Genomic DNA, 22,428 nt, shown 5'->3' with positions numbered 1-22,428 from the left:
TTTTAATAACCAATCTTGGTCTCAAGCAATAGATAATGAAACATCTCTCCAGAGAGGCAGAAGACTACAGAGAACACAGTGTTACATACGCTGTCAGACAAGCTAATTCACACTGTATGGGTTGTTTTTGTTTAATTGTTAGTCAATAAGTATTTATAAAGCACTCACTATGTACCAGGCAATATACTAAGGACTAGGGATACTTTCTTTGATTCCTCAGAACTTAGCACAGTGCCTGGCACATTGTGAGCATTTCATAAGTGCTTACTGATTAACTTACCTGTACTCAAGGTATACATGTGTGTGTACATACACATATATAAAATATTATATATAATATACAATATTGTATATGTATACACATACATACACTTAACCTTCATTGCCCGGGGGTGGTGGGGGGGGTAATTTAAATGTCAAACTGACGTCTTTATAGTCAATCCTAGAAGTAAAAAGTCACTGGAGTTTGAATAGGGGATGACATGGTCAGATCTATACTTTAGAAAAATCACTTTAGCAGATGATTGGGAAAATAAACTGGAGTGGGAAGAGAATTGAGGCAGGGAAACCAATTAAAGGCTATTGCAATAGTCTAAGTGGGAAAATACACATATATAAAATATTATATATAATATACAATATTGTATATGTATACACATACATACACACAAGATATATAGAGACCAGAGGAAGGTAATGTCAGAGAAGGCACTGGGGAAAGGAGTGGGAAAAGGTCTCCTGCAGAAGACGTGACTAAAGCTGAGTCTTAAAGAAAGCCAAAGTGGAAGTGAAAAGGAAGACCATTCCAAACAGAGGAGATAGTCAGTGAAAAGGCACAGAACTGAGAGATGGATTTTTTCATGGAATGGCTAGCTGAAAGGCCACACGCACTGTCCCCAGATCATCCTGGGACTAGGTTATAAAGAATTTTTAAAACCAAATAGCATTTTATATTTAACTCTTTTTGTTTGTTACAAAGATGGGTTCAATAGAGAGGAGGAAGTGAATGCAGTTTTAAAACAAAAGGCATTACTTTAAACAAAAATGTCACTAAATCCCCAAATCCAATACTCTTTTTATTTTGTCTTTTTTTTTGTGGGGCAATGAGGGTTAAGTGACTTGTCCAATGTTACACTGTTAGTAAGTGTCAAGTGTCTGAGGCCGAATTTGAACTCAAGTCCTCCTGAATCTAGGGCCTGTGCTTTATGCACTGCACCACCTAGCTGCCTCCCAAATACTCTTAAAATTCTCATTTTGCTTGGCCTTACAACAACTTTTGACACTTGCTCCTTCAGCTTCAAAGACAACAATATTCTGGTTCTGCTACTACCTCTCTAATTGCTCTTCACCCTTTTCCCAACCACCTACAGTGGATGTTCCTTTAGATTCTTTCTATACTCTCCCTTGGCAACAATATTCACCACCAAGGCTTCTGCTACCTCACATCTATACCAAAAACTCCCAATCTTTATCTCCATTTATCTCCATTCTTGACCTCTCTCCAAACATTCAGATCCACCTTTCCAACTACCTATATGATTTTTCTACTTAAATGACATTCTGGCCATCTCAAATTCAACATGTCCAAAACTGAATTTTATCATATTTTCCCAAAAATTTCACTCACCCCACACCAGTTGCCAAATTTTATTTCTACCTCTATATCCCTTACATTTCTCCCCTTTCACAGAGCCACACCACCCTCATCATCTCTTTAAAGAGTGGTTCTAAAACCCCCCAAATGTTTTCCCAGCCTCTAAATTCTTTCTGATCAATCCTCCATATACTTGATAAAGTTATTTTAATAAAATATAGGTCTGACCATGTCACTCCCCTATTCAAACTTAAGTAGTTCTTACTCTGTTTGGCATTTTAAATTCTTCACAACCTGGCCTCAAACTACCTTTGTAGCTTTATTTCATTCACATCACTCCCCTTCATGCAAACATACAGTCAGTCAAATTAGGTTTATTGTTCCTCATACATAACATTCCCTCTACTGTCTCCAAGTCTTTGCTGGTAACCTTCATGCCTTTAAAGCACTCTGCTAACTTTCACCTCTTAAAATTTCTAGTTTCCTTGGAAGCTCAGCTCAGGCACCACAGGCTACAGAAGCCTTTCCTACCCCCAGCTTCCATTGCTTCTCCAAATTACCTTCTCTCTAAATTTAGAGAATTGGTCTCCAAGTCAGAAAGACCTGGTTTCAAGTCCCACCTCTAATTCATGAGATCTATGTAACCCTGGGCATGTCAATTAATCTCTCAGTGCCTTTGGCAATTCTCTAAGACTTTAAACTACAAAAAAAAGGTGTCAATCTACTGCACATGTATAACATTGAATTTCTTGATTTCTTAGGGTGGGGAGGAAGGGAGGGAGGAAGAAAATTTGGAACACAAAGTTTTTTAAAAATCAATGTGAAAAATTTATTTTTTTACATGTAACAGGGGAAATTTTGAATAAATAAATCTTTTTTTTTAATGTCAATCTACATTGATAAAGGGACTTTTGCTAAAGGGGAGTTCCCTACACCAATGAAATCATAGGTCCAGTCCCTATTCTTATCCATCTAGTTTATACCTTTATATGTATATTTCCCTGACTAGATTGTAAGCTTCCTAAGGGTAAAGCTGTTTTGATTTTGTCTTTGTATCCCTGCACAAAGTAATCACTAAGAAATGTTTATTAATTGAACACTTGTTCCTCATTTTTACTTCAACATTTCTATCCATGACACCACCAGTCAGTCTCCCATATATGAAATATCAGTGTTACTTTCCTCTTTCATAAATTACCAAGTCTTGGAATTTACTTCGACAACATGTCTCCCATATACACTCTCCTTTAATCCCACTGAACAATCCATCTAGATTAATGCAATCGAATCCTAACAGTTCTACCTTATCTCCCCTCAATCCATCCTTCCCACTGATGGAAGAATAAGAATAACCTGTACATTTCTTATGCACAGATCTTGTCATGTCATTCTTTTTCCTTCTTTCTTTTTTTTTGCCCAGGGTCACACAGCTGGTAAGTGTCAAGCATCTGAGGCCGAATTTGAACTCAGGTCCTCCTGAATCCAGGGCTGGTGCTTTATCCACTGTGGCACCTAGCTGCCCCCTTTTTGTTTTCTTTTTTTCTTTCTTATGTCATTCTTCTGCTCAAGTTATTTCCAATGGCCCCCAAGAAAGTTCAGTCCTACATAATATGGCACCACTCTACAGTTCCAGTCTTTTTGACTATTACTCCCCCCACCCCGAACACTACATAGCAATCAAAACTGTCGTATTGTATACACTCCCCCCTCCTTAATTTCATCAACTGAAAGCCTACCTATTCTTTAAAGCTAAATTAAAATGCTGCCTCTTCCAGAAAGTTTCTCTGATTCTCCTTCTCCCATTCACTTCCAACCCCAGCAAACTATACTTCACAAAGCATTTCCCTCACAACTCCATTAAGCCTTTTTTTGTTGTTGTTCCTCTCCAAGTCTGCAAACAGTAGTCACAAAGTTTATTTGTTTAACTGAAATGCTATTGAACTGAATGGTTATCACCTGCATCTTCTCAAATCTCCTGGAATTGACTAAAGCTATAGTGAAGTAAGCAGCCAAAATAATAGTGGGGCACACAGTAAAGAACATCTCCATTCTTCCCTCAAGGTAAGCAACCATTAAAGTGTCATAATCTCAGCTAGGCTGAAGGCCTGATGAGAGTGAATGAATGAATGAACGAATGAATGAAAACATGGAGGAGAAATAGCCCCTACTTCAAAAAGCTTATGCACTAATACCCATGGTACACAACTACAATAACTTCACTTATAAATGTAGTCCTAAACTCACCATACAATTTTCACCTCTTTTAATAAAATACAGGCCACCCTCTAATCACAATACTCTAAATTACCTGTTACCAAATAAAAGTAAATAGTTTTACCCACCTCTAAACCTAAGCAAGACAAAAATACCATACCTCTATACACAAATGCCACTGATATTTGCCCAAGCACTCACTCCCCAGGCACCTCAGCATTAATCTCTATTATTTCCAAAAAATATAAAAACAAACATTTTGAACTTTACCTACTGTTACCTACAAAATAAAAAACTACAAGCCTTCAATTCTTTTCCCAATAAATAATAAACTGTCTATAAATGATAAAGCAACGTGTAATAATGACAATTTAGAAAATGTCACTGTAAGTATTATAAGGATTAGGAAAACCTTTGTGGCTGACTTTAGTGGTTTAAGAAGTTCTGAGAGAACTGGGGTGTTTTCAATTAAAGAAATAATGTACTTTTGAGCATACATACATACTCAAAACTTTTCTGACATTTGGGGGTTCACTGCTATACTTCCATCCTCTCTATATATTTACGTTCCATAGAAAACACCATCATTTATTCATATACTCTCTTGTTAAATTATATACACAGAATCCTGCTTCAAAATCATTTATCGCAAAGAACATAGCCTTCCCTCACCTATGTACAAGCACATGCATGTCCCAGGTTTCCCCTACCATCTTGACACAAACCAAAAACATTACTTACCCTAAATGTGGCCTCCAGTCATACACAACCTCCCCAACCCTCCCTGATCTCTTTCTATTCACTACAAGTTAACTTTAATACTTATAAATAAACTAACATTTATATAGCATTTTAAGGTTTGCAAAGTGCTGTATACAGTATCTCATTTGGTATTTACAACTCTGTAATATAGGCACTACAAATGTGATTCCCATTTTACAGATGAGAAAACTGAGACTCGGGTTAAACTAAATGTCAGAACTTAGATTTGAAACCTAGGTCTTCCTGACTCAAAAACCACAATTCTCTTTTACCCATACAAGATAAATAAGAAGGTGTATTCCCCATCTCTTATGCACTCATTCCTACTCTCAAATATTTACATCAAAGACCATTCATTTATTAAACCTTCTGGAATTCCTACTACATATTTATAAAGTTGGGTCCCTTCATTCTAATTTCCACTAAAGTACAGAATAAAAAATTGTCAGCCTATTTCCTGTCCCTCTTTCCAGGTGATACTTTAGACCCAGAGCCTGTCCACCCACGGGACAACCCTCCTGTCCCTTCAGCAAAATACCAACATTTTCTTTGGTTTACTCTCTAGATTTTACTCAGGTTTAAGCTCTGCAAATACATTTTTTTTAATTATAGCTTTAGATCTGGAAGGAACTTAAAGAAAACATCTAGTGTAGCCATCTGACATGAGGCATAATTTTAACTGAGAAAAAAACAAAGAAATTCACTCACTAACTCACACGGGTCACCCTAATCATGGCCTTTCTCCATTTCTTTCATATCTAAACACATTAATGTCATTCTCTTATAATTATGAGGTACCTAGGTGGCATAATGGTTAGAGCTCTAGATATGGGAGTCTGGAAAGTTTGAGTTCAAATCCTGCCTCAGATAATCACTAGCTGTGTAAACCTGGGCAAGTCACTTGACCTCTTTGAGCTCAGCTTCAACAGGGTTTTAGAGAATATCAAATGACATGCAATAGTTAAAGTGATTTTATTTATGCAAAATCTGTGACTACTTCCAGTCTATCCTGTAGATATAGTTTGCACATAGCTGTTTACTTTAGATTGGTTTCTCCCTTTAGACTGTTAGCTCCTTGGTGGCAGGGACTGGGGGGGGGGGGGGAGGTTGTTGGTGGGTGTTTTTTTCTTTCCTTTGAATCCCCAGTACTTAGCACTATGTCTAACACTTAACATTTCATACTTGTTGATTTTAATTGACTAAAGTGCTCTGCAAACCTTACATCTACACATATATAAAAAATCATGTACACCACTGGAGTAAATGACACTTCATCCACTTCCATGCTAACTCTTCGTCCTTATATATCCTATAGTACTACAGGATCCTAACTGAAAGCACTGGAAAGAACCTCAAAGGTTATCTAATCCAACTCTCATTCTTCAGTCGAACAAACTGAAACCCAAAGGGCTTAAGCGACTTGCTCAAGGTCACATAGGTTGTTATCAGTGCTGGAATTTGAGCCTGGCTCTGGTTCTTGCTCCAAATGCTTGATTAAGCTTCCCACTTTACCAGGAATGCCTCCCAATTTATAGCTCTAAAACCACTCTCATATATGGTTTGGCTGCTAATCTAAGGCTACCTCATGTCAACTTTAATTTAGCTAGACCCAATATGTATTCATCTGATCCAATAAACATTTATTAAGAACCTACTGGGGCAGCTAGGTGGTGCAGTGGATAGAGCACCGGCATTGGAGTCAAGAAGACCTGAGTTCAAATCTAGTCTCAGACACTTAATATTTACTAGCTGTGTGATCCTGGGCAAGTCACTTAACCCCAATTGCCTCACCAAAAAAAAAAAAAAGAACCTACTATGAACAAAGAACTGGAGCTGGAGACAGAAAAGACAAGAAGGGGAAAAAGTACTTCCTCTCAAAGGCTTTACATTCTACTGTTTGATGGCTGGTTGAAGAGATACAACATTAGAATTGCTAGGTACATAAATTATTTGAAGGCGAGTACACCTTAAAACGTTGCTTGGCCCACAACCATTTAGTAAAAGGTACCATGCCTGTCGATTACTGCCCCCCCCACTCCGCCCCAGGAGTCTTAATAATATAAAAGTACCATCTTTCAGTACACAAAATTATAGAAACAGCAAAAAAGGCCCTGTGATTTCACCTAATCGAGAATCCAGGCGAACCAAGATTTCCTCTTGTTTATCCTAAGTTCTTAGCTACTGGAAGAAAAGGATGGAGATGGGGAGCAAAGGGCGCAAGGTCTCCACTTTAGTGGCATCCGGCCCAGCCCGATGCCTCCCTCTGGGGGGGCTGGGGAGAGATGGCACGGCCCACACCCCACCCCACCTCGCCCCACCCGAGAAGCCCTTTGCACCTGAGGGCGCCTATTTCTCCCTCCCTCCGTGAAGAGGGAAGAAAGAGGATGAGAAGGGAAGGGAAGGTCGAGGAGCGGAACCGGCGGCAGGCGAGCTCGTCCTCGCCCCTCCTCCAGAGCCTCCACCCGGAGAAGCGGGCTCCCATCTGGCCTCGCAACACCCGGCTCGGTCTTCTACCCCTTTCGCTTTCATATCGACCTAGGACACCGGCGGCGGCTGCTTCCGCTCTTCCCCGGGACTCGACACCTTCATCCCAGGCCGAGCTTGGTCCCGAGACGGGATCCGCGGGGCCTCCTCCGAGCCTCCCCATTCGGGCAGGGCCAGCTGAGTTCATCGCCGAAGCCCGAGGCCCACAAAGGGTGCCCCCTGCGACCACCGCTCCCCGCCGGCTCCAGACCAGACTCCAGGCAGGCCTTTCCTTCCCAGCAGGAGCCGCCGCCAAAATAGGCTTCTACCCCAACCCCCACCCCCACCCCGCCCTCGGCCAAGCCCGGCCTCGCCTCTCGGCGCTGCCTGCCCGCTACCTCCCCCCATCATGCCTCTCCCCTTCCCCGTAGGGCCGGGACGCGTCCCTCGGTGCCCGCCCTGGCACTTGGAGGCCCGGCCCCTCCCCGCGCCTAGACCGGGGCCACGCCGGGGACGCCCGGGACTCACCGCTAAGCGCCGAGGCCTGTAAGGTGGCCCCCGAGGTGCCGTCGATGACTTTGATGGTCCCGCGGCTGGTGACGGCCAGGATGGCGTTGAGCGCCGGGTGATAGGAGAGGCTGTGCAGCCCATCGGCGTCGCAGCGCATGCAGCCGTCCCGCAACACTAGCCACTCGGAAACCCCGGCCCCAGCCCCTGCCGCCGCTGCTGCAGCCGCAGCCGCAGCCGCAGCCGCCGAGGAGGAGCTGCCGGGGCCCGAGGCCGCGGCAGCCGCCATCTTCCTGCCTGCGCTCAGCACAATCACACTGGGAAGCGGCTCAGTGACAGTCCCGGGAGGAGCAGCGCCGCCGCCAGTCACCATCCGGGGCCAGGGGGCAGGCCGAGCAGCGTTAGCCGGAAGTGAAGTCAGGGCGTCGGGCACGCACGAGGAACGTCAGGTGCCTGAAGGGAGTAGCAGTGAGCCGAGGCGCCCGGCGGGGGTAAAGGAGGCGGTGCCGAAGGGAGGGTGGGAGGGGGCTGGGAGGCAGATGAGGCATGCGCACAACTGGTCCTGCGTGCCACGCGCACCGCGCGCCCTTCCTCTCGCAGGTCCTCGCCGCCCGGTTGCTCAGTGGGCTTCCCGCCGCGTGGCCCCACCCCCCCACTTAGTCTGCGCGAGCCAAACTCCTCTTTCCACGTTGGGGGGAATGGGGGCGGGGGCCCAGGCTATGCCTACGTCTTTGCCGCCTGCTGCTGCGCTTTCTCTAACTGGCCTGAAATGGGATTCCCGCCAAGCAGTGAAGGGCTGTGGGTGGCATCGTGGCTCCGGCGAGGCTTCCCTGGCCCCTCGACTCGCATACCCCTTGGACGCCCCGAATTTTCATATAGCTCATAGATTCAGAGCCGACGGGAAACTCAGAGGTCAGCTAGTCCAGCCTTTTCATTTTACAGATCATGAGAGGTTAAGCGACATGTCCAAGGTCATACAAATAGCAAGTGAAGAAGCAGGGATATAACATGTACTCCAAATCCTGGTCCTTTAGAACTCAGAACAAATGACATGGTTTTCAGGAAGCCTTTGCGAATTAGCTTGGTTGCAGGTCTCTTTTCTTTTCTTTTTTGCTTGTACCCATGATTTTATCTGTGTTGGGAAACTCCCATGTGTGGAGAATTGCCTGAAGTACTGAGAAGATAAGTGACTTGCTCCTGGTCTTGCCGCAGGACAAATCTGAACCAGGTCTTTTCTGACTCAGGAAGCAGATCCTATACCCACTATACAATGCTGCCTTAACAGTTAGAAATGACCTAGTCTATCTAACTCTAAGGTCCTTTTCAGCTCTAAATGTATGATCCTATGAAGTCCTTGCCCACTTTAGAAATCACCTTTATAGAATCCATACTCTGTGCTTAAACACCAAGTGACTGAGTTCACTTCCCACATGTGGCAGGCTATTTTCCTCTTTGGACAGCTCTAATTATTAGAAAGATATTACTTAAATTGAATCAAAATCTGGCTTCCTCTAAGAGGACAGAACACTGGATTTGGAATTGGGGAAAACTGGATTCAAATCCCACCTTAACTAGATGTGGTCCCTGGAAAGATCACTTCAGTTTTGGAGCCTAAGTTTCCTCATTTGTAAAATGGAGACGATAGCTATACTCACAGGATTGTGAGAATCTCCACAAAATAAATCCAATCCCATCTGAAACTTGCTTTCATATGTTTGTATAAAGTCAGCTGCTGGGGCAGTCAGAGTGGCTTCCATGTTTTAACCTTAATTGATTTGTAGAAGAGGACAATCCACTAAGGTCTGATCTCCTAATGATGATATAATAGGAGAGGAGGGAGATGACACTAATCCCACCTCCTCCTTGAACAGTAAGACCATCAGTAATTTGGAAATTGGTTTGCTCCTAGCTAATATAAGCCTCTTGAAGTTTGAATTATTGGGGGGGAGGGGGGATGGTCTGCCCCAATTTTATTTGCTGAGTTTACTTGATTGACCAGGGTGAGGCCAAACCAAGCTTTCTTTTAAACATAGATATTCAATCCAATAAACACTTTTTAGGTACTTATACTGTTGTAAGATAGTGGAGTGGTTTGTCATTTCCTTCTCCAGCTCATTTTACAAATGAGGAAACTGAGGCAAACAGGGTTAAGTGACTTGCCCACTTAATGGGCTCTATGCATCTGACTGCTTTCTTATGTATGTGTAAAGTAAGCCACTAATGGGCAAAGTCAATCAGAGTGACTGAAGCCAGAAAAATCTGACTTCAAATCCTGCCTTAGACACTTTCTAGCTATGTGGCCCTGGGCAACTCGTCAGGGAGAGGTGGTGGTTCTTAGGTATTCTTCAAGAAAGAATCACACTCTTGAACACAGTCCACTTAGAATTAAAGTGGTCTTTTATTTGTCTCTAGGAAAGTGACTGAGTGGGAAGTCAAAGACTTCACCACTCTGGGAGGAGGGCTTAGGAACATTTTCCTCCTAGAACAGAGGGAAGGCAAAAGAATTTATAGAGGATAGATGGGTTGTCCATTTGAAAATTGAAAAGTCCTTTTTTGTGGTAGGTTGGGGAAAGCTTGGGTACTTGTCATATTCCTGAGAGTCAAAGGGAATTTTTTTGGAAATAATGGTCCTGACCTTTAGGGTTATCTCTGTCTCCTGGCTCTGGTCAGGTAGTAGCCACACCTAATTGACTTTCCCGTTATAGAATTTTGTCTCCCCTTATGTCTTAGGTATGTCCATCCTGATATCTAGTTGGTTAATCTAAACTTTAACAGTCCCTTGATATGTTTGTCCTGTTATCTGGTCATCTTTGGTTTCGATTCTCATAGGAGAAACTTCTGATTTATCTTAAGCCCCATGTTATCATGTAACCTCTCTCAACTTAGCAAGCACTGTTCTAACTTTTATTTCTTTGTGTATATGTTGTATCCCCAAAGGGTAGGGCCTTTTCATTGGAGCAATATCTGCCATATAGGCTAGGCTAGTTTTTTTTTTTCTTTCCTGAGACTTAATTGGGGGGGGGGGAGGGGAGGCAATTAAATCAATAGTTGTAGTTTTCTGGTGATGACCTCTTCCTCAGGCTTAACCAGCAGGCCAACACTGAGAGGCAGGGAAGCATTGCTTAACAGAATCAACTGCTGTATCCTTTCAGTGCAATGGACAAGTAAACCTCCTTTTAGTTAACTGTTATTTGGTCTACAAATGTTTAATTTTATTCAAAATCTGAACTTGAATCACCAGACTGAACCAAGTCCAGCCCACAGCAATTGGTGATAGTTGGTAGGATTGGATTGGAATGACCCCATGGTCAAAGTGGCAAAGGGCAAAAAACAAAAAAACAAAACAAAACTGGGGCAGCTAGGTGGTACAGTGGATAAAGCACTGGCCCTGGATTCAGGAGGACCTGAGTTCAAATCCAGCCTCAGACACTTGACACTAGCTATGTGACCCTGAGCCACTTAACCCTCACTGCCTTACAAAAACAAAAAACAAAACAAAGGGCAATGAGGAAGAATCAAAGTTGGGGTATTACAGTAACTACAGACTGGCCCTTTCCACGGGGTAACTGACCTGAAGATATTACCCTGGTGGATACTAAAAGAGGCTGACATTGAAGATAAAGATAATAATGCCACAGGGTATATTTGCCGATTATTGTTAATGGTCCTAGAAAAACTAGATTGTCAGCATAAAGAAAAGAAAATTTTACTGCTCCTTTTGAATCCAGTAAGTAAGAACAGAGTTCTTAGCTTTTAAGGACTGGGTCCCAAAGGCAGAAAGGGCAACTAGTGAATTTTGTATCATCTGTACCTGGAAGAAAGACTTGTACATAGTAGGTGCCTAGTAAATATTGAACTGAATTGAATAGCTCCACCTGCTAAGTCAAAGAACTCAACCCTAAGTACTCAGATAACTGTTATTAGATTGCCTATATTTCATACTTTATTTCTAGTACCTTCTTCCCTGTATAGATATACACCAGAGATGTCAAATTTACCTGCCCAAACCAGATTAAAATTTAATTAGGAAACATTTAATGAAGTAAATAAAAATACAATAAAACATAGATAATGTTAATTTGTGGTTTTCTAAATCAGGATCCATTTATTTTTGAGTTTGACACTACTGATCTACACTTCTAATCTGTCATTGACTTCTTCCCAGTGATAAGAATGAAAATACTGGTATACTCTGGGTTCTAACATTGCCCAGACTTTCTTTGGGCTCCGATGATCAATCAACAAGCTTGCATTAAATACCAGCTCTATAGCAAGTGCAATGCTAGGCTCTGAGGACACAAAAACAAAAAGGAAGGGATCTTGGCTCTTTAGGAGCTTACATGGTAGCCAAGGGAGATAACATGTACACAAATTGGAATATACAAAATAGTCATTTTTCTTGGAAGGTACTAACAGTTCAGGGGATGAGAAGAGATTTCATATAGAAGGTGACCCTTGGGCTGAACCTTGAAGGAAACTGAGGCAGAGGTGAAGAGGGAATGCATATTTATACATGGGGGACAACAAGTACAAATGCACAGAGATACTACCATAGAGGACCATATACAAGGAACAGCAAGAAGTCAAATTTAGCTGAACCATTCTTTGCATGAAAGAAGATAAGAGTTAAGGCCAAAAAAGTAGATTAGAATTGGGTGGTAAACTGCTTTAAATGCCAAAAAGAAGAGTTTATGTTTACTCCTTGAAGTAATAGGGAAGCACTGACATGGTCAGAATTTCACATTAAGATCACTTTGGCCACTGTGGAGTGGATTGGTAAGAGATGAGCCAGGGAGACCAATTAGAATATTCTAGCCCTCCAGTTTAGATATGAGTTGAACATCCTGCTTTAGCATATACTTTTCCATACCATGGAAAAATTCCAAGTCTAAAGATCTAGGTTCAAATTCCAGACATACCACTCACTACTCTTATAACTTTGGGCAAATCACTTCACCTTCATAGTCCTTGATTTCCTTAGATACACTATGTGGTTGTTAGATTGGATTACCTCCAAGGACCCTTCCAACTCTAAATCTAAGATATTATCATGCACCTTTTCCACTCAGACTGATCTCCCATTCTTAACCCAGTCTCCCACATTTTTGTCCCATTGTAACCATCTAGGCCATGCACCTATATTCAGATCCCCAGTCTCAATCTGCTTCCAAAGGCCTATTTAGGTTCATACTCAACCAGACACCAGACCAGTTCTATTACACTATTGCCTAAACCCTAATTCAAAGAGATAATCCATGTTCCAGGAGCCATGTGATTTTACACATTCATCTAGGCATAATAAAGTACCATTAAAATTTCTGAGCATGCACAGATAATTTGTTTTAATTTATCTTTAGATGATAATGTAATCACTCTTATTTATTCATCAGTGTAAATAGGACCACATTGACCCCGAACAGGCTCTGTTTTATTTGATCCTAGACCCTTTCTCATTTTATGTAATTCTTTGTCTTTGTTTTGACATAAATTCTCAATCAATGGAAAATGAAGTCTTCCTCTTAAAAAAAAATCTCGGGGATTTCAGTGTCTTTCAGACTATCCATTATTTGTTTATGATTATGTCTCCATGATCTACTTCCTTTTCAATTGGTAAATGTCCTTGATGATTGTCCTTAGTATTACTTCTGGTGTAAATGTAATGGTATTAAACACAAATAGATTTTGGAAACTGCTAGACCATAGGGAAGAATCCCTGCAACTGCATATTGATTTAGAAAACCACAAATTAACTTCAACAATAAAACACTATGTTTTATTGTATTTTTATTATATTAAACATTTTATAATTATATTTTAATCCAGTTCAGGCCTTCTCAGGAGTATTGAAGGAATAGGTGTTTGTTGAATGGATGAAAGTTGAACTCTCTGGGCTTTAGTTTCTTCATATGGAAAATGAATATTATATTACTTTCATTACCCATCATATAGGAAGTATTATGAGAAAAGACTTTTGTATCTTTTTTTTTTTTTTTGGTGAGGCATTTTGCCCAGGGTCACACAGCTAGTAAGTGTTAAGTGTCTGAGGTTGGATTTGAACTCAGGTCCTCCTGAATCCAGGGCCCGTGCTCTATCCACTACACCACCTAGCTGCTCTGACCTTTGTATCTTAAAACACAAATCTAAGATTTAAAATTAGTTTTTATCTTATTCAATGGAGTACTGATGGAAATGATCCTGGGATGTCAGGCTATTTTATTTTTAATGTTCTGTAGACTACTACAGAGGTAGATAAAAATAACAACCTTTTATAAGTGAATAAAACTCATCAGTCTAATTTCATGAGCAGAAATGATGATGTGTTCCATATGATTCCACATGGTTTTTATTTCTTCCGCTAAATCTCTGTATTTTGAAGGCTTTTTATACAATATTTATTGAATATTATAAGTATTTGGTATGGCGACATTTACTGAAAGTATTAGTCTCATTTCTTAGGAATTAGTTGATATCTGAGTGATTGTGGGCAACAGTCGCATCTGTGATAATGGCCCTGTTTCCAATACTGTTAATTTGTTGAATTTTCAAAAGATATTTTGATGTCTATAATTATAATACAAGATTTTGTCATCTGTTGGTTTATGATGATTGATATTATTTTGTAGCTTCACTGGGAGAATATTTGTTGGTATTCAAGAAATGAGGGTTTTATGGCAATTTGGGATTACGGACAGCACAACGTAGTTTCTAATATTCCACCCACCCTAATTTCTCCCTAGCCAGTGCTAGTCCCAGCTCACTGACCTTTTATAGCAGCTATGAGAAAAAGAAAGAGAGAGTAATTCAACAGGCTGCCCATCCAGCTGCCTGTCCTAGTTTCAATTCAACAGACTTTTATTAAATACCTACTACATATAAGGCACCATATATTGGGGGTGAAAGATGAAATGACTGAGGAAAACAAAGGTTCAGTCTTCCACGAATATTGATTTATTAAGCAATGCATGCCAATTGCCCAACAAACTAGGACCAGGCCTCTTCAGCTTAGGTCTGGACTCCGAATACAGGAGAAGATAGACTTTATACCTTAAAAACAATTAATCAAATAAGGCCAATTACTTAATAAGAAACAATACAACACTAAGTAATTTGATTTCTAATTGGATGAAAGATTACAGACTTTCCAAGTTTGAAGGGGGAGTGTGAATGAACAGCTTCAGAATTCCCTGAATTCAGAAAAAGAAGTGTCTTACTCCCTGCAAATATGAGTAAACAATTAAAGGAACATGGAAATAATAAGTGATTGATCAGTATGGGGCCAGCTTTTAGATAAGAGATATGGATTGTTTGAGATGTACATTATGAGAAAAATCCTTGCATCAGTGTTTGGATCTGACCAAGTTTCTGGTCAGCATAACTGAGGTCCTTAGTTAAGGGTCTCTAAACAGTAGGTATGGGTGATCCAATTTCCCAGCACCAAAGGGCTACATTCAAACAATTCCATAAAGTTTTCTCCCAATTTCCACAATCGAATAGTTTTCTCACAAGACAGAATTTGGACTAGACCCATAATTGAATAGAAACTGAGCTAGCTCCAAAATTGAGTCACAAGATGGAGACAGTGTGGTTCACCCTAGTCCTACAATTAACCACTTTCTGTCCTAATCTCCTCAATTCATTCACATGCTGGCCTCCAAATATACAAAAAATAGTACTTCTTTCAATGAGTTTACATTCTGCTGGGAAATAGACCTTTTATTTTTATTTTTTTGTTTCTGTTTTGTTTTTTAGTGAGGCAATTGGGGTTAAGTGACTTGCCCAGGGTCACACAGCTAGTAAGTGTTAAGTGTCTGAGGCCGGATTTGAACTCAGGTATTCCTGACTACAGGGCCGGTGCTCTTATCCACCGTGCCACCTAGCTGCCCCGGAAATAGACCTTTTAAACAGAAAAGATAAAAGATAATTTAAAGAGACAGTGAGTGCCTACCCATAGGAAATTAAGAAAGGCTTCCACAGGATCAATTAGGTGCTGTGCTAGGCACAGCAATAAATAGGGTACAAAGACAGAAATGAAACATATGAAATAGCATCCAAACTAATCATTGAAAGACACTAAGACTTTAAGACACAAAGGTGAAGAGTGAGTATGTTGTGCACATGAATTTGCACAATCAGCTACTTGATTTCAGATCTCTCTCTTTAACAATCCTGTCAATTTCATTCTGAAATCTTATATTGCTCCTGGACTCTATCTGAGAGTAGGGGCATTTGGGTCATCTTATTTGCTATTTGTTAAATTTTCAATTAAAAAATTGCAAATAAAATAAATAAACAAAAAAAGAATAGGAGCATTTGGAGAAACTCACCATCATTTAAGAATCTTTTTGGGGGGTGCGGGTGGGAGTCGGGGGACTCTTTTTAGGATATCTGCCAGGACACAGGTGTTAAGTGAGCATGCTTCCCTGTTGTTTACCTTGCTTGATGTCAATGCTGAAAAAAATAAGTCAAAAAGCATTGAAGTGCTTACTATGTGCCAGACACTGTGCTCATAAATGTAGAGCTTATTTGACAGAAGAAGAAACTGAAACTCAGAGAGGATTTCACTTCATATCACACAGGTAGTAAATATCTAAGATGGAATTTGAACCTAAATCCTCTAATGACAAAGTATTTTTTCAATTGTATCACACTGTATCCCCTGAACTATCCTGCTGCTGGTGATGAACATTTCTGTACTTACTTCTGCTTGTCCTGAGACAAGACTACAAGAAAATACATTCCTTAATCTAAAAAAAAAAAAAAAAAAGGATTGATGCATGTATGTACTTTACTTAACCACAACAGACACCAGGAAAGATCCAAATAGGCTATTTCTGATATACATTCCCTAAAACAAACAACAAAAAAGGTTAGAATCATTACTTTTTACAGAAAGAAGGGGTGTGTCTTTTAAGCAGGTAATATTGAACATTATATTTGACCAGAGTTTTGTGCCTCATCATGTTAAGTGGATAAGGGAACAAAGTCCCTCTTAGGACTTTGTCATAGGATAGAGATGAAGTGTGGACCCCAGAAAGCTACACCCAGGTTCAAGTCACAAGATGGGTCAGAATCAGTTCAACACTACAGCTCACAAGACCCTATCCATTGCCAAACCACAGAATATATTAACTCAAAACAAAGTCATTGAATTAAATAGAAAACAATATTTATAAGAAGGAAAAATCTCTTCATACACACATGGTCATACTCTCCCAACAGTGTGGGAAAAGACCATGCCATATTTGGAACACCTCTACCTCTGAAGAGGCTGAGCTGTATTGACTAGACTATATTTGGGTCTCATGACAGATTGTCTGCTAAGGGTGAGTAAAGATAAGGCAGACTATCAATAACCATTAAGGAAATATTTAAAATTACAAAAATCAGAGAAGGGACAGCTAGGTGGTACAATGGATAGTGAACTGGGCTTGGAATCAGGAAGACTCATCTTCATGAGTTCAAATCTGGCCTCAGACACTTACTAGCTGTATGACTCTGGGAAAATCTCTTAACCCTGTTTGCCTTTGTTCCTCTTTGGTAAAATGTGCAGTAGATAAAGCAACTGGCCCTGGATTCAGGAGTACCTGAGTTCAAGTCTGGCCTTGGACACTTGATACTTACTAGCTGTGTGACCCTGGGCAAGTCACTTAACCCCCATTGCTCCGCCAAAAAAAAAAAAAAAAAAGACTGGAGAAGGAAATGGTGAACTGCCCTTTCTTTCCCAAGAAAACCCCAAAATGGAGTCATAGAGAGTCAGACACAACTGAAACTACTGAATAGCAACAACAACAATAACAAATAAGAGAAATACAAAATAAAACAACATAAACCCATAAACTAGCAAAAATTCTAAGAAATGGGAATACTCATTAGAGAGATTATGGGAAGAAGCCATTTAATTCATTGATAGAGGATCTATGAATTTAAAAATTTTGAAAAACAATTTGGAATTATGCAAGAGAACTTATTAAATTATTTATACCCTTTGACCCAGAGGTTCCACTAATAGTATTATGTCCCAGAGACAAGAAAAACTTTTTTTTTTTTTGGTGAGGCAATTGGGGTTAAGTGACTTGCCCAGGGTCACACAGCTAGTAAGTGTCAAGTGTCTGGGGCCGTATTTGAACTCAGGTCCTCCTGAATCCAGGGCCATTGCTTTATCCACTGTGACACCTAGCTGCCTGACAAGAAAAACCTTTTTTAAAAAACTTTTCATAGTAGCATTTGTGATAACAAAAGACTGGAAACAAAACATGGCCAATGATTAGGTAAGAGCTAAATAAATTATGCTCCTTTATGAATATAATGAAATATTGCTACTATGTAAATAACAATGAATGTGAAGAATTAAGAGAAATATGGAAAGACTTTTATGGAGTGATACAGCATAATGAAAGCAGAGCAATAACTACAATATACAGAGTGACTGCAACAGTGTATGTAAAGCCAACATGGTGAGGCACAACACTGGTCAAATATGATGGTGTAAAGGACTACATTCCTTCTTTTTGTAAAAAGTCAAGAATCTAACTTTTTTTTCAGGGAACGCATGTTAGAAAATATTTATTTGAGTTTTTACTAAGAAATATCTGTTGTTTCTAAACAAAACAATCAAGACCTTTTTAAAATTAAAGAATGTGTTTACCCAAAGTCTTAGAAATCTAATTTAAAGGAAGTGGGGGAGAGGGGTGGAGGGATGGAGAATGCAGGCTATATCCATCAAGCTGAGCTTTAATGTAGGAAAAACAGCAGTAGAGATAGCCAGAAATTAGCTGGAGACAAAATCCAAGAAAGGAGATAGAAACATAACTCCTAGCTTCAAGTATCTATAGACAAATGCACAAAGTATGGATAACAAATGAAAATAAATAGAACAACTAATTCTAGGAGGCAAATTTAAACCATAAGTATTAACTGAGGCTCAGTCAGGTGAAACTCATCCCTGTTGTTGCTGCTGCTACTGCTGTTACTGTTGTTCCTCCATTTTTTGAAGAGGACATCACAGGGTGATCTTCTTGTTTTGTTTTGTTTTGTTTTGTTTTGTTTTTTTAGTGAGGCAATTGGGGTTAAGTGACTTGCCCAGGGTCACACAGCTAGTAAGTGTTAAGTGTCTGAGGCCGGATTTGAACTCAGGTACTCCTGACTCCAGGGCCGGTGCTCTATCCACTGCGCCATCTAGCTGCCCCCAGGGTGATCTTCTTGACTGTTGAATGAATTGAATTGAAGTGAGGCAGAGTTGCACAGTCCTCAGCCTCACTTTCTCTTCCAGAGTGATCTAAGTTCAGTGGCAGGACAAAAGTCAAAATGACTGGTGTGGCCTGGGGTACAATGAATGACCATGGCATCTTCAATGTCCAAACAAGTTCTAAGTGCTCCACAGTGCCTGCTTTAGCTGCCTTCGTAACCAATGTAACAATTGTTCTCATCTGCTCATTCCTTGGAAGGTATGTCTTCACATTGCTCGGAGTAGCTATCTCCCTAACTCACCAATAGGTTTGAGGCCTATTGGTTACCTTCAACCTGGCTTAGCACATCTGCCTAGATGGTTTACCAGGATGTGATCACTGTGCAAACTACAGCTTTTTGGAGCCACAGGTGAGAGTTGAATGACAGGTGGACACCAAAGGTGAATGAGAAGCCCTGAATAGGACTCCACAGCCCTCACACTAGACATATCATTCCTCTCTGAACACCCCAGGTACCCCCACCCATCACTGCAATATCACTGCAGAAGGGTATACTTTATTAAATGAATGAGTTTCTAAAAAATAAGTAAATGTTTGCTATATTCAAAGAACTGTGCTAAGTACTGGAAAAACAAGTTGAAAAGCAGTCCCTGCCCTCAAGGAGCTCACTTTCTAACGGGGAGACAACACACATAGGGGATTTCAGTTTCAAGTTCAATGGAAAAGCCCCAAGAGCCAGCCCTGAGATTTGCTTGCCCCAATCTAGCAGTGAATCGACCTAGTAGCTGAGACACTGTCATGCAAGCTTGGAAGCAAGTTGTTCCCCAGGTATGTCACACCCAGAAATGAACCTTGTTGGGAGAATGTTTTGTAGCAGCCCCTTTAAGTATGAGAACACTCTCCTCCAGCACTGAGGTGGCAGAGGATAGTATGCTTCCTGTCTGGGAGGGTTTTGTACTTTGGGTCTTGCTCTATCTTCTTCTTTTTTTGGGGGGGGGGCAATGGGGGTTAAGTGACTTGCCCAGGGTCACACACCTAGTAAGCATCAGGTGTCTGAGGCTGGATTTGAACTCAGGTCCTCCTAAAAAGAATCGTAACTCTCATACACGCTAGTACCTGATAATTGCAGTAGAAAGGTACAAAGAAAAGTGTTATTTGAGGCCCGCCAATAAAGACAATATAGTAGAGGAGCAATCATGGAAGGTTCTCTGGAAAAGGAAGCATTAGAGTTCTTTTTTTTCTCTACCCTTCTCATTTGATGTGCTCATCATTGCCCATGAATTCAATTATCATCTCTATGCTGATGATCTCCAGATATTTATGTTCAGCCCTATTTCTTTCCTGAGCTCCAGTTCCTCACCACCTATTTTGTAGTAAATGCCCCATAGGCATGTGGTGTCTCAGACTCAACAAGTCCAAAACAGAACTCATTATCTTTCCCCAGAAACTTATCCCTCTTTTAAACTTTCTAATTACTTTTTGAAAATTTCATTTATTTATTTTTTTGTTTGTTTGTTTGTTTTGCAGGTCAATGAAGATTAAGTGACTTGCCCAGGGTCCTACAGCTAGTAAGTGTCAAGTGTCTGAGTCCGGATTTGAATTCAGGTTCTCCTGAATCTGAGGCCGGTGCTTTGTCCACTGTGCCACCTAGCTTTGTCCTACTTTCTAATTACTATTAAGGGTACCGCCATCATCCCAGTCTCTCATGTTTTTACCTTCTCTCTCAACCAATATTTGCCATTTGCTAGATTTTTTGTCTTTTCTTTCTCCACAATCAATCAATCGACCAGAAAACATTTATTAAATGCTTACTATGTACATGAACTGTGCTAAAAAACTAGTATACAAGAATAGGCAAAATAATCCCTACTTTTTGGGGGAGGGGTAAGGCAATTGGGGTTAAGTGACTTGCCCAAGGTCACACACCTAGTTAAGTGTCAGGTGTCTGAGGCTGGATCTGAACTCAGGTCCTCCTGAATTCAGGGCTGGTGCTCTATCTACTGCGCCACCTAGCTGCCCCAAATAATCCCTACTTTCAAAGAGCTTATATACTCTTGGGGGAGATAACACATAAATAAATAGACACAGACATGATAGCTATAGAGTAAAAGGAAGGTAACCATAAAGAGTAAGACACAAGTCTCCTACTAAAGGTGGCATTTGAACTGACTTTTTTTTTCGTAATTTTTTTTTTAAGTGAGGCAATTGGGGTTAAGTGACTTTCCCAGTGTCACACAGCTAGTAAGCGTTAAATGTCTGAGGCCGGATTTGAACTCAGGTCCTCCTGACTCCAGGGCCGGTGCTTTATCCACTATGCCACCTAGCTGACTCTGCCCTGAACTGACTCTTAAAAGAAGCCAGGGATGTCAAAAGGTGGAGGTGAAGAGGGATATCATTCCAGGCATGTGGATATCCATTGCAAAAGCACAGATGTGGGAGAGTATCACTTTCTTATTTCTGGATTGTAAAGTGTATGGAGCAGAGTGAGTTGTGAGAACAGTGGGAAAGTACTAAGGAAGCAGCCATGAAGAGACTTCAGTATCAAACAGAAGACTTTATATTTAATCCTACAGGTAATAGGGAACCAATAGAGTGTATTGACTGGGTAGAAGAGAGGGAATGTGTCACGTGATCATATCAATGCTTTAGAAACATCACTTCGGCAGCAATGTAGTGGGGAGAGACTTGAGGCAGGAAGGCCAATTGGAGAGTGATTGAAGTAGTCCAGGAAAGAGCTGATTTATCAGAGTGATGACTGTGTACCAAAGAGAGAAGGGGGTCTAGGAGAGTGATGTATTGGTAGAAAACACATGTTCTGGTTATGGGTTAAATATGTGGGGTGAATGAAAGTAAGAGATTTAAGAGGACATTGAGGTTGTAAACTCCAGAGACCAGGAGAATGTGTGCTCTCAAAAATAAGAGGAAAGTTTAGAAGAGGGGAAGGTTTCTGGGGAAAGATAATTAGTTCAGCTTTTGACATGTTTAGTTTGAGATGCCAATGGGTCTTCCTATTCTAAATGTCCAATGGGCAATTGGAGATACTGAATTGAAGATCAGAAAAGAGACTGGTATAAATCTGGTCATCATTTGCATAGAGGTAACAACTGAACTTGAGTGCCAATGAGATCACCAGAAGAGATAGTATCTTTCATAGTATTCATCCCTTTCATTCCACACACACAAAGCCACTAGCCTGGTTACCCCTTTTGGGTATGTTATAGTTAAGATTCCTTTTTGTTGTAAGAATTGTATTAATGGTTGCTGAGATCCCTACCAATTCTCAAATTCTATGATTCTGATTCTGTATAATTGAGAGAGGGCATTGATCAGGACGCCTGACCAACTGATTTTCCCCTAACCCAATCAAAATTACAGAAGAAGCAGGTTAAGACAAGGTATCAGAAGAAGTGCAAAGTGAATGTGCCTATACCCATACCTCTTTACAAGATAAGCTTTGTCGGGGCAGCTAGGTGGTGCAGTGGATAGAGCACCGGCCCTGGAGTCAGGAGGACCTGAGTTCAAATCCGGCCTCAGACACTTAACACTTACTAGCTGAGTGACCCTGGGCAAGTCAATTAACCCCAATTGCCTCACTAAAAAAAAAAAAAGAAGCTCTGTCAGTCAAGCATGATCAAATTAGAGAGAGGTTGGCTAGCCATTGTTTGGCGGAATGACTGAGCAGAGGCCATTTGGGTACAAAAA

At 40.8% G+C, this 22,428-nt stretch overlaps 1 protein-coding gene across 1 annotated transcript in view; it reads right to left on the bottom strand.

The window, feature by feature from the left end:
* The window catches only part of BIRC6 (baculoviral IAP repeat containing 6), a 304,070-nt gene extending 296,157 nt beyond the window's left edge, over positions 1–7,913 (bottom strand). The window contains 1 exon segment of the mRNA XM_043981000.1: positions 7,562–7,913. Within this exon segment, the coding sequence (XP_043836935.1) occupies positions 7,562–7,913 (352 nt within the window).
* Between the last annotated feature and the right edge of the window lie 14,515 nt (positions 7,914–22,428).

Source organism: Dromiciops gliroides, chromosome 2 (genome assembly GCF_019393635.1).
Source record: "Dromiciops gliroides isolate mDroGli1 chromosome 2, mDroGli1.pri, whole genome shotgun sequence".
NCBI lineage: Eukaryota > Metazoa > Chordata > Mammalia > Microbiotheria > Microbiotheriidae > Dromiciops > Dromiciops gliroides.
This window is presented reverse-complemented; position numbering and strand designations above follow the sequence as displayed.